A 12,761-nucleotide genomic window follows, 5' to 3' on the forward strand; every position below is an offset into this window, starting at 1 on the left:
ATAGCTAACTCTGAGAAACCTTAATGGAATAGACTGAAAGCTTTCATGATTTTATACAACAGTTGGGGGAAAAATAGCTCTTAGTTTTATCAGGGGATGATGGGCACATCTGGTTCTGTGTGAGAGTCCTATCCTCAGATTCCAATATGCAGAAATTTGTTCCTTTGCTGGTGAAGAACTCTATTCTCTGAAAGACAGATTTGTTCACTGAGAGCCAGTTATGACTTATATGCATGCAGTCTATGACATTCTAGTACTAAGAGTCATCAACTATGCTAGTATCACAAATACACCACTGCCAGACGTGATTGTGTTTATTATAATTTATGTAGTTTTTGGACTGAACTAAATATAAAGACTTTTTCCAAACCTTTATACTTACTAAATTTACTATTTTTTTGTGTGTATAATAACTGGAGGAATGCAGAATGCTGGAAGCACAGAATCACAGCTAGGGCTTAAAGGAACTCGAAGTTGGTTTGCACTGTTTTGCCAGTTGGAAGACTGGGAATTGATAGTTCCATACTCCACCCTGAGCCCCAAGTTTCAGTAAGGTTGTCTTTATTTCTATGTTATATGACTCATTTAAGGTCTAGGCAGCTTAGAGATTATCAGGTGAAGATGGGACCTGTTATTTCTACCTTTGATTCTCAAGTCTAAATGAAAGAGTTTTAGATCCTATAACCATGACTTTTTTTTTTTTTTCGAGAGAGAGAAAGAGAGAACATGCACACACATGCGAGAGTTGTGGAAGAGGGGAAGGAGAGAGAGAATCTCAAGCAGTCTTCATGCTCAGCTCAGGGCCTGACATGGACTTGACCCCATAACTGAGATCATGATCTGAGCTGAAATCAAGAGTTGGTTGCTTATGGAGTCACCTAGGCTCCCATATCCTATCACTATGGTTTATAGAAGCTGATGCTATTCCTTGATTTCTCTTTGAGACCTCTTCTTATGACTCTAGTGTTTTTCAACCTTCTTTTTAAAAGGTAATAAGTCCCCCCCCCTCAATATTTAGTCATTACAAAAAGAAAAAAAGTAAGTTTACAGTGGAGAGTTTTGGCAGACATCATCTTAACCATGCAAGCTAGGCTTATGTCACCAGGAATACACATGACAGCATGTATCCCCTAATAGGATGCTCTGAGAAGGGCACATCAGATAAACTCAGGTTGAGGCACACTCTACAAAACAGTTGGGCAGTATATTTAAAAAGTGTCAAGATCATGAAAGACAAGGAAAGAATCAGGAACATTCACAAGTTGAAGAACACATACAGCTAAATGCAATGTAGGATCCTGGATTGGGTCCTGGAGGAGGCGGGGACAAAAAAAAGGACATTAGTGGAAAGAAACAGTTAAAAAACAAACATTTCTGGACTTCAGTTTATAGTATTATACGAAGGTTAATTTCTTAGTGTATAATTGCTCCATAATGGTATGTAAGATGTTAACATAAGAATACAGTGGGTAAAGGGTATATGGAAATTCCCTATACAATTTTTTCAACTCTTCCCTAAGTTTAAAATTCTCTCAAAATATTTTTCTTTTAAATATGGTGACCCAAATTGGCCTATTCTTTCAATAAGGGTTATTAAAAAATTACTCTCCTGAATAAGATAGGAAGAGTATTTCCTATGATTGGTATATTCACTTTAATTTTTCAGTTCTCTTGTTATTATTTGTTGAATGGATGTAAAGTTTATAACAAATGTGTAACTTGTAAAAAGTAACAATAACATGAACACAGGTGTAGCTTGAAGTTCTCAGTATGCCTTTTCCATGCTCCCCACCCTCTCTCCCTAACTTTTATCCTGAATTTTATACTTTTCATTCTCTTATTTCTCTTTATAGGTTTACCTTGAAAGTATGTGTCCTTAATGATAGAGTTTTGCATAATTTTTAACTTCATGTAAGTGGAATATCATATGTATTCTTTTACAATTTTCCCCTAAATATTGTATTCCTGAAATTTAATCATGTTAATGTGTTTAACTGTAGTTCATTCATTTTTGCTACTATATAGCTTTCCATTGTATGAACATACCGTAGGTTACTTCTTTATTCTACCATTAATAGCTTTTTGGTTGGTTTCTAATTTTGGCTGTTATGAGGAATGCTACCATATATATTCTTGTATATGACATATTATGAGAGTCTCCCTAGGTTATATACAAAAAATGGACTGTCGAGGTTAGAGGGTTAAATGCCCCCCATGAACTCTGTAAGATAAAGCCAAATTGTTTTCCAGAGTAGTTGTCCAATTTTCAATACCATCAACAGTTTGTAAATGTTCCACTGGTTTCACTTTTTCTCTAGCACAGTATTAAAACTTTTTTTAAAACCAATTTAGTGGGCATGTATATTAAAAATTTAAAACGCGGGACGCCTGAGTGGCTCAGCGGTTGGGCATCTGCCTTTGTCTCAGCGTGATCCCGGGATCAGGGATCGAGTCCCACATTGGCCTCCCGGCGAGGAGCCTGCTTCTCCCTTCCTTTGCCTGTCTCTCTCCCTCTCTCTCTCTCTCTCTCTCTCTCTCTCTCTCTCGGTGTCTCTCATGAATAAATAAATAAAAATCTTAAAAAAAAAATTAAAACACTGGGATCCTGGGTGGCGTAACGGTTTGGCACCTGCCTTTGGCCCAGGGTGCGATCCTGGACACCCGGGATCGAATCCCACGTGGGGCTCCCGGTGCATGGAGCCTGCTTCTCCCTCTGCCTATGTCTCTGCCTCTCTCTCTCTCTCTCTCTCTCTGTGTGTGTGACTATCATAAATAAAATAAAAATAAAATTAAAACACTGCCATTTATTGACTGACTTTTTTGGATCAAGCCCTGTGGCAGACATTTTCATGCCTTATTTAACTTAATCCTCTGATAACTCTTCTTCTCAGTCCTATAATGAAAACTAATGTACTTAGTTTGTAATACAAAAGTACCCCCAACTCTGTCTCTCTGATGAATTTATTTTTTTCCCAAGATTTTATTTTATTTTTTTAATAATTTATTTTTTATTGGTGTTCAATTTGCCAACATAAGAATAACACCCAGTGTTCATCCCATCAAGTGCCCCCCTCAGTGCCGGCCACCCAGTCACCCCCACCCCCTGACCACCTCCCCTTCCACCACCCCTAGTTCGTTTCTCAGAGTTAGGAGTCTTCCATGTTCTGTCTCCCTTTCTGATATTTCCCACACATTTCTTCTCCCTTCCCTTATATTCCCTTTCACCATTATTTATATTCCCCAAATGAATGAGAACATATAATGTTTGTCCTTCTCCGATTGACTTACTTCACTCAGCATAATACCCTCCAGTTCCATCCACGTTGAAGCAAATGGTGGGTATTTGTCGCTTCTAATGGCTGAGGAATATTCCATTGTATACATAGACCACATCTTCTTTATCCATTCACCTTTCGATGGACACCGAGGCTCCTTCCACAGTTTGGCTATTGTGGACATTGCTGCTATATTTATTCATGAGAGACACAGAGAGAGGCAGAGACACAGGCAGAGGCAGAAGAAGGCTCCTCACAGGGAGCCAACTCGATCCCAGATCCCGTGATCACACCCCAAGCGGAAGACAGATGCTCAACTGCTGAGCCACCCAGGCGTCCCTGACAAATTTATTCCTTAGCGGGTCTTCTCCATCTTGTATCTCCCTAATTTATCTCCTGTTTCTTTTTTTATTTTTTTTTTTTTTTTTTTTATTTTTTTTTTAAATTTTGTTTTTTTTTTATTTATTTATGATAGGCACACAGTGAGAGAGAGAGAGGCAGAGACACAGGCAGAGGGAGAAGCAGGCTCCATGCACCGGGAGCCCGACGTGGGATTCGATCCCGGGTCTCCAGGATCGCGCCCTGGGCCAAAGGCAGGCGCCAAACCGCTGCGCCACCCAGGGATCCCTCCTGTTTCTTTTTTTAAAATCTCACTTTGAAAAAATTTGAGGGAAGGTTCTCTGGTTTCCAAGTAATTAGTATCTTGCTTCAGGTCACATTGTCATTAATTATGAGCAGACTGAAATTAAACCTGGTTCTCTAGCTCCTAATTTTTTTTTTCTCTTTTCCTTTCTTCCTCCTTCTCTTCCTTTTTTCCTCCCACATTCCATTTCTTTCTCCCTTTCCTTACATTCTTCTCCTCTGGGTTTTTTTTTGTTTTGTTTTTCTTTTCCTCCTCTGAATTTAACAGTTTAAATATACTTTCTAGTTGGCTGCTATGTAATGTGATGTACATGCAGAGAATGTCACCACATTGGGTGAGTTCCTGATTCTAGCTAAACAGTCATTACTCAGGCCCCATTAAGTGCCTTATAACCATTTCACATTCCTAGCTATGATTCTTGTGTGGATTTGGCCAGACTTCCCTCTCAAAGCTGCTGATGGCCCTGTAGGTGATGGAGAGAAGCCAGAATTTCAGGACATCCCATCCTTGGCTCTTCTTTCTTGGCAGCTGTAGAAACCCCAAGCCTACTGTGAAGGTGTAGGCAACTTACAATAGTACTGGGTGCCTAGAGAATGGTGATATTATAGCTGAAAATATTGTTAGGAAAACACTGATTCTGTTGACAGAGGAAACAGACATTGGGTTGGAATAAACCTTGTAGCCAACAAGCACAAATAATTTTGTTTGGCCTGCACAATATTTAATTTTCTTTCTTTTTCATTTGGATACTTTTATAGGAACTCTCCAATTTGTCACAGTAGCCAGAATTTCATTTCCAATTGTTTTACATCTAACTGCTATTAACTTCCTGGCTTCTAAAGTTATTTGATGCAACTATGCCTAGATTATTGAAATATGAATTTTATCCTTTAAATTGTTTTTTTATTTTAAAGATTTTATTTATTCATGAGAGGCACAGAAAGAGAGACAGAGACACAGGCAGAGGGAGAAGCAGGCTCCATGCAGGGAGCCCAATGTGGGACTCAATCCCGGCACCCCAGGATCACGCCCTGAGCCAAAGGCAGATGCCCAACCGCTAAGCCACCCAAGCGTCCCAAAATAAGAATTTTATCCTTAATGAGGTCACTTGAGCCTCACAGAGAGCAGAACTAGTTGGAAGATACATTGTTACTCCAAATCACAGTTGTCCAGCTAGTTTTTTTTTTTTTTTTTTCTGATAGCTAAAGATCTTTTGGCTAGAAATAACCTTTTACTTAGATTACATTTCCCTAAAGATTTGAATTTTTTCCCATCTAATCCTGTTTGGGATGATTAAGATGAAAACACCTATAAGGTTTTCTAGTCTTTGCTTATCCATACTTAGCGGCTTGGGAGACCTGAAAGAAACTTATTAAAATATACTTTATTGATCTTTTCTGGGTTGAGTTAAGGAGAAAGAGGGGCATTTGTGTGGCTCAGTGGTTGAGTGTCTGCCTTTGGCTGGGGTCATGATCCCGGAGTCCTGGGATTGAGTCCTGTATCAGGCTTCCCACAGGGAGCCTGCTTCTTCTGCCTATGTCTCTGCCTCTGTCTGTGTATCTCTCATGAATAAAATAAATAAAATCATTAAAAAAAAAAAAAGGATAAAGAGAAGAGTTTTCCTGTGTATCAAACTCATGGGGTTTGATAAAGTATAATTTTCAAAAGGTTGAAAAACATGACTCATATAAATACAATGAGCAGGTGTCAAATATTTTATTGAACTCACTTATTAATGAGGTAATCAGTAAGATGTTAAGACCAATTCAAATGAAAATGTAAGAGGTAAGTATTTACAGGCAGTTTTATAAAAAAAGGTTAAGAAAGATTTCTGAATCATACATAAAACTAATTGAAGTCCTGTAGTGCCTAAGTCATAGTCTTTGAGGTTATCTTTTTCACCAGACATAAAATATTTTTATCCCCATGGGATTAAAATCTATAAATTAATCTCTGCCTACAGAATTATAAGATACTTAAATAAACAGAAAATTAATCAAAGGCAGAAATCCAGAAGTGGTGCACTAAGAGACCACCCAATAATTCTTTTGCCTGTTTCCAACGATCTGTTACAGATTTTTCTGACAAAGTGTAGTTATTAGCCTAGATTTGATTGCCAGAAAGTGGAATCTGTTTGCCAAGCTTTGAAATTATAACTTTCTGATGAACACGTATGAAATGAATTCTAAAATTTAGCATATATGTCTTAGAGGTAGATTATTTTGGATTTCAGAGAACAAGTTCCAAGTTTCTTAAGCACATATTTAAGTGAAATGGTATTGGAATGAGAAATTCTGATTCTGAATATTTTTATTTCCTTTACAGAAATTCCATGGAATTATAATTGGTACTATTCTGCAATGTCTCTATTTGAAAGCAAAAGTGAGGACAGACAAAATGAAGGTGGGTGAACTCAGTAAATATCTAAGTCTGTATGTCATTATTGCCTCTAAAAAGCAAATGTGTGTGCATGTGAGTGTGCATATGACAGATAAAAAGACTGGCCAATCTATCAGTCAAACCACCAATCTACCAAACAACTTACCAGGAAAGGGAATATATTTTGCAGAAGTAAATACTTTGTACTTACAAAGTACAAGCCCTACTGTTTGGTTATCTGAAAATTCTATTTGAGTAGTTCCAGTCTTTTACCTTTTGTACTTCTATTTCTATTTTCATTTTATTTTGTACTTTTATTTGGAAGCTCACCAGAAAGGTCTGTGTTCCTTTTCCTCTCCCCATCCTTCACAACTGCCTTCTGCTAAAAAGAAGTGGTCATTTTGAAAAGAGGTTGCTGAAATGGGTAAGGTTATCCTTTGCAGCCTCTTTGTGCCTAGAGCAAATAGATCTGACTATGGTGCTAGGATTTCTATACCACTTCCATGCTCTCCTGTGGTGAATGCAAGTACTTAGGGAGCTGGGGTAATCACACCCAAGCCTGATATAAGAAAAAGAAATTCAAAAAAAGAAAAGAAAAAGAAATTTTTTCTGACATGAAGTTTTCAAAAAGGAAGCCAGAATGTAGTTCTATATTTAGAACTGCCTGACATAAAAAAAAAAAAAATTTCTAACATAAAACTTTGAAAAAGCAAGCCAGAATGTAGTTCTATATTTAGGCTTCCTTTTGAGGAATGAAGAAGGTGTAGAAAATGAAATTAGGTCACTGATTTTGGGTCATATTAAACCTTTTTTATGCCATTATGCAATTTTCTGATTCCTGGAGGGAACTCATTTCAAGAGCACAAGCCCTAGTTCCAGAAAGAATTCCATCCCAAAGGTACAGGCATTAGTTCTAGGAAGAAGAAGTCAGGGACCATCCCAACTGAAGGAAAAAACCAGAGAGTCCTTTCCAACTTTCAGAACTGCTAAAGGAAAGAAGGCTAGGGAAAACAAGTTAACTGACCAGTTTCTCCTGTATCTTCTTATGAACATAAAATCTGGAAGAGCAGACACTCTAGGCAGTAGTAAATTCAAGGCAGAAGAAAAATGTGGCAATCATCAATAAAGACTGATATACTTATTCAACAAATATTTATTGATCACCAAATGAATGTGAGCTACTGTGCTACACGCTGGCAATATAATGGCAACAAAACTCAACAGAATCCCTATTCTTGTGGAAATTAAGGTTTAGTGAAAGACAGCCTTTAAGTGATAGCACATCAAGTAATAGCACAGAAAAATATCAAATTATATCTACAATAAATGCGATGAAGTAAAAATCATATGAGGGGCGTAGTGGTTAAGGACATGGACTCGGGAGCCATACTGTTTAGGTTTGAATCCTAGCTCTGCCACTTACTACATTATCTTGGGCAAATCTCTTAATTTTTCTATGCTATAGTTTCTCATCTATGCAACCAGTCTAACAATAATGCTACCTCATAAGTATGTTGTGAGGATTAAATGAAGCAATATTTGTAAAGCACTTAGGACAGTACCTGGTACAGTAGTTTATATAAAAAATAGTTAATAGGAGCTTTGATGCTTTTGTTGTTATTGTTGTTCAGGAAGGTAATTAAGAACTTGAACATTGATAAAATTATTTCTGAAGTTATTTCAAAAGTCCAAAGTTTTGCCAGTGAAACATAATTGAAAACACTTTTCCTGGCCTGCACCCCTTTGAGTAAGCTTGGCCTACCAACTACGGTAGAGTTATTGCTTGTGCTGTTTTGAGCAGTGAGCAATTAATACTGGTTCATCCAAGATGTTGGCCTTTTGACTTTAGTCAACAAAATAAGAGTGGCAAACCCAGTAATTTGGCTTCTGCCCTTATCTAGGCTATCAGCCTATTCTGTTTGGAAAACTTACAGTACCTTAAAGTGAATATAGACTGGTTCTAGTATCTTGCTTATCTACCCTTTCCTTTCTATTTTTCACCACTTTCTTAGTTCAGGCTGTCATCATTTTGAAGTGTTGACTATTATTACAGCAATCTTTCAAGTCGTTATATCTGTAATCTGTTCCTCTATAAATCTGTCATATAAACCTTCTGAAATTCCAATTTTATTGTATTCTTCTCTGCTCAAAATCTTTCTGGGATTCCTTGTCAGCTACTAATCATTTTAAGGTCATAAGCCTAACATTAAAACCCTGACTTTATAGTCTTGTTTCCTGCCTCCTTTAGACTCTTCTTACCTCTGTACTGTCATAAACTTGTCTAATATCAATGCAAACTTTTCATTAGGTGCATCTTCCTACCTACATGCCTGTCTCCTATATTTATATTGGACCTATATTTATTTTTCTAGGTTTAGTCCAAGTTTTTTTCCATGAAGCCTTCTCCAGCAATTCCAGCCACTGACTTTCCCTGCCCCATCCCCCTCATTATCTTTCCATCTTGAATTCTTACAGTGCTTGGCCTTTGCAGTTTTAAAAAATAATAGCCTTGGGACGCCCAGGTGGCTCAGTCAGTTAAGCATCTGCCTTTGGTTCAGGTTATGATCTCTGGGTCCTGGGATTGAGCCCTGCATTGGGCTTCGTGCTCAACAAGGAATCTGCCTCTCTTTCTCTTTCTCTCCCTTCCTCCCTCTTTCCCTCTCTCCCTTTGCCCCTCCCCACTGTTCATTCTCTCTTTCTCTCAAGTAAATAAATCTTTTCAAAAATAAAAAAATAATAACCTTATTGAGGTATAATTTACATGCCATAAAATTACCCTTTTAAAGAATACAATTTAATGATTTTTTTAAATAATGAACAGAATTGTACCACTATGACCATGATTTAATTTTAGAACATTTTCATCACCCCAATAAGAAACCTCATACCTATTAGCAGTCACTCCCAATTCCTGCCTTCCCCTGCCCCTAGTAACCACTAATTTATTTTCTATCTTTATCGAATTGCCTATGCTGGACACAACATAAATAGAATCATATAATATCTGGGTTTTTGTGAGTGGCTTCTTTCACTTGATATTTTCAAGGCTCATGTTGTAGCATGTATCAGTACTCCATTCCTTTGTAAGGCTGAATACCATTCCAATATATGTATATACCACAATTTATCCATTTACCAGTTGATAGACATTTGGGTTGTTTCCATGTTGCGGCTATTACAAATAATACTGCTATAGCCATTAATGTATAAGCTTTTTTGTGAACATATCATTTCAATTCTCTTAGGTCTCTACAATTCATTTTAAGTCTTATTTATATCCTATTTTGAATTGTTGCTTTGCTGTTTGGGATATATCTTGTATAATTCTACTAAATTGTTTGCCTAGCACAGTGCCTACAGATTTCCCTCTGTTCTGGAAAGTAAGTATGTATACATTTATATATATAAATACCCTGAAAAGGAAGAGATGCAAAGGATATACAGCAATCTGTTAATGGTGCTCTCCTTGGGAAATGGAGAAAGAGAGGAAAGGAAACTTAGTTTCTCTTTATATTTCTGATTTTAGATCTTTTACAGTTAAAATATATTTATGTATTATTTTGGATTATTTAAAAAATCATTAAAGAAGATAGTATAATCACAAAGGGAAAGAAGTTGGAGAAACTAAAAGGAAAGGGCAGAAAAAGAAAAAAAGGAAAAAATGTGAAGGAGGAGGGGCATAGATATTATGGCATTTAGAGCAGAAAATTAATCAGAGCTTTAGTAATAGAATCCTATACAATACCACTTTTAAACACAAAAAAGTAGACGTACATGTTACATAACTGTGAACATACTACAAACCATTGATTGTACATTTTATTTTAAATAAGTGAATTATGTGGTATGTACATCTCAATAAAGTTATTTAGAATAAAAAAGACATCTAAAGTTTTTAGAGTTAGTTTCTAGAATTCTGTTTCTTTTTTTTTTTTTTTTTAAGATTTTATTTATTTATTCATGTGAGACCCAGAGAGAGAGAGGCAGAGACACAGTCAGAGGGAGAAGCACGCTCCATGCAGGGAGCCCGATATGGGATTCGATCCTGGGTCTCTAGGATCGGGCCCAGGCTGAAGGCGGCCCTAAACTGCTGAGCCACCCGGGCTGCCCTAGAATTATGTTTCTTTAGAAAATTTAAAGCAACAAGTGAATTTGTAGGAACTTTTCCTGACCTCAGTAACAGGAGCAGGGTAAAAAGATAAAATACATGATTCCCAATTAAATTTGAATCTCAATAAATAATAATTTTTAAGTGTAAATATGTCCTATGTAAATATTTGGGACATGCTTTATTTTTGTATTTTTATTTGCTAAATCTGGCAACCCCAAAGGGAATTAAATTTTGAATCTCTTAGAGTGAAGTTGCTTCTTTAGCATCACCATGATTTACTATTAGATCCAGCTTTGTGCAACTAGCATTTTGTTTCTAACTGATAGCCTTTATTGTAAGCTTCCCAACCTCTCCTCTCCTATCCCAAGAAAGGTTTTATGATTGGGAAGCCCTGAAAATGATATCTAGCAGTTCAATCAAACATGATTAATTTTACCTTTACCACATTGATAAAAAAAAAAAAATCATGGTTCCACTTTCCAAATGATGTCAGAATGGCAAAGCCCACCACCCAATTTATATCTATGTGGAGCGATATGAATAATATTCCTGTCAGCATCTCCCTTGATAGGAGAAGAAAGAAACCAAAGATCTCCAACAGGAATAGTGGGAAGGGCCTTTAGTTTTGTTTTGGGTGTTTTTTTTTTAATTTTCAAAATATTTTATTTAAATTCAATTTGCTAACATATAGTACAACACCCAGTGTTCATCTCATCATGTGCCTTCCTTAGTGCCCATCACCCAGTTACCCCCATTCCCCCACCTCCCCTTCTGCAACACTTGTTGTTGTTGTTTTAAATGATTTTATTTATTTATTCATGAGACACACACACACACACACACACACACACACAGAGGCAGAGACCTAGGCAGAGGGAGAAGCAGGCTCCATGTAGGGAGCCCGATGTGGGACTTGATCCTGGGACTCTGGGATCACACCCTGAGGCAAAGGCAGATGCTCAGCGCTCAAAGCCACCCACGCATCCCAACACTTTGTTTTTTTTTTTTTTTTTTAATTTATTTATTTTAGAATTTGAGAGAGCATGAGTGGGGGGTAAGGTAGAGGAGCAGAGAGAAAGAGAGGAGAGAGAGAATTTCAAGCAGATTCTCTGCTGAGCATGGAGCCTGATGCTGGGCTCCATCTCTCTGACCCTGAGGTCATGACTTGAGCTGAAATCAAGAATTAGACCCCTAACTGACCAAACTACTCAGGTGCCCCCCCCCTCTTTAGTTTTGATCATGTTCTGAACTGTGCCAACTGACCAATCTTCTATGGCACTCTGTTATTAAATTAGAATTTGGTGGGTGTTTTGTTTTGTTTTGTTTGCTTTTATTACAATTTTGATTTTCCATTTGTTTTATTGCTATTTTATTTTCTTTATTACTATTTTGATTACCCTTTGAGCAATTCTAGTCTTGTTTCTGTTCAACTTGGATAGGAAAGTTAGTGAAGGTATGGAGGGGATGGGCAGAGGCAGAGGTAACAGAAAAGCTGTAGTAGCTCAAGAACTGAACTTCTCATGACATTCCAGACTTTGGTGAGCTTCCTCTCCAGATTCTTTTTTTTCTTAATTAAAAATAAATTTGATTTTATTTTTAAACTTTCAAAAAAATTGTAAGTATAGTGCAAAGTATATCCAGAATCTTCTCATCCAGATTCCTAATTGCTAATATCTTACCACATTTGCTCCATCTGTGTGAGTATACATACCACATATATTATATTTATATGTAACATTATTATATAACTATGTATAATAATTACTTATTTTCTGAACCTTTTTAAAAGAATTTATTTATTTGAGTGAGTGAGTGAGAGAAAGCTGGAGTAGGGGGAAGGGGCAGAGGGAGAGAGAGAAGCTGAGCAGGAAGCCCAAGGTGGGGCTGGATTCCAGAACCCCAGGATCATGACCTGAGCCAAAGGCAGATGCTTAACTGATTGAGCCACCTAGGTGCTCCATTTTCTGAGCCTTTTGAGAACAAGTTGCATCCATGATGTCTTACCACCCCTAAATACTTGAGTGTGTATTTCTCCACATCGAGGACATTTTGCTACTTTAACTACCATATAACCCTCCACGTTAGGAAATCAGCATTACTAGAAAACCATCATACAATTTATAGACTCTTATACCCCTGACCTCACCCCCATTTAAATTTTACCAACCTCCCTCATAATGTCTCTTCTTCCTTTCAGGCACACTATACCTTCCAGTAACATGTATTACTGTTATCTCTTCTGCCTCCTCCAGTGCGAAACTGTTCTTTATTTTTCCTTGCTTTTCATGTCCTCAAGAGTTTTACCTCTTTTTTTTTTTTTTTAACTTTTTTCCTTCTTTCTTTTTGAGTATAG

At 37.1% G+C, this 12,761-nt stretch overlaps 1 protein-coding gene across 6 annotated transcripts in view; it reads left to right on the forward strand.

The window, feature by feature from the left end:
• Nucleotides 1-12,761, forward strand: part of LOC144322417 (phospholipid-transporting ATPase FetA-like) — a 126,420-nt gene that overhangs the window by 23,324 nt on the left and 90,335 nt on the right. For 5 of the 6 annotated variants that reach the window (XM_077912436.1, XM_077912441.1, XM_077912440.1 and 2 more), the window contains exon 3: nucleotides 6,244-6,321. In XM_077912436.1, the coding sequence (XP_077768562.1) occupies nucleotides 6,244-6,321 (78 nt within the window). Of the gene's footprint in view, nucleotides 1-1,853; nucleotides 1,912-6,243; nucleotides 6,322-12,761 lie in introns of all 6 variants that reach the window. The other variant, XM_077912439.1, reaches the window with a different exon arrangement.

This window comes from Canis aureus, chromosome 10, assembly GCF_053574225.1.
Source record: "Canis aureus isolate CA01 chromosome 10, VMU_Caureus_v.1.0, whole genome shotgun sequence".
Taxonomy (NCBI): Eukaryota; Metazoa; Chordata; class Mammalia; order Carnivora; family Canidae; genus Canis; species Canis aureus.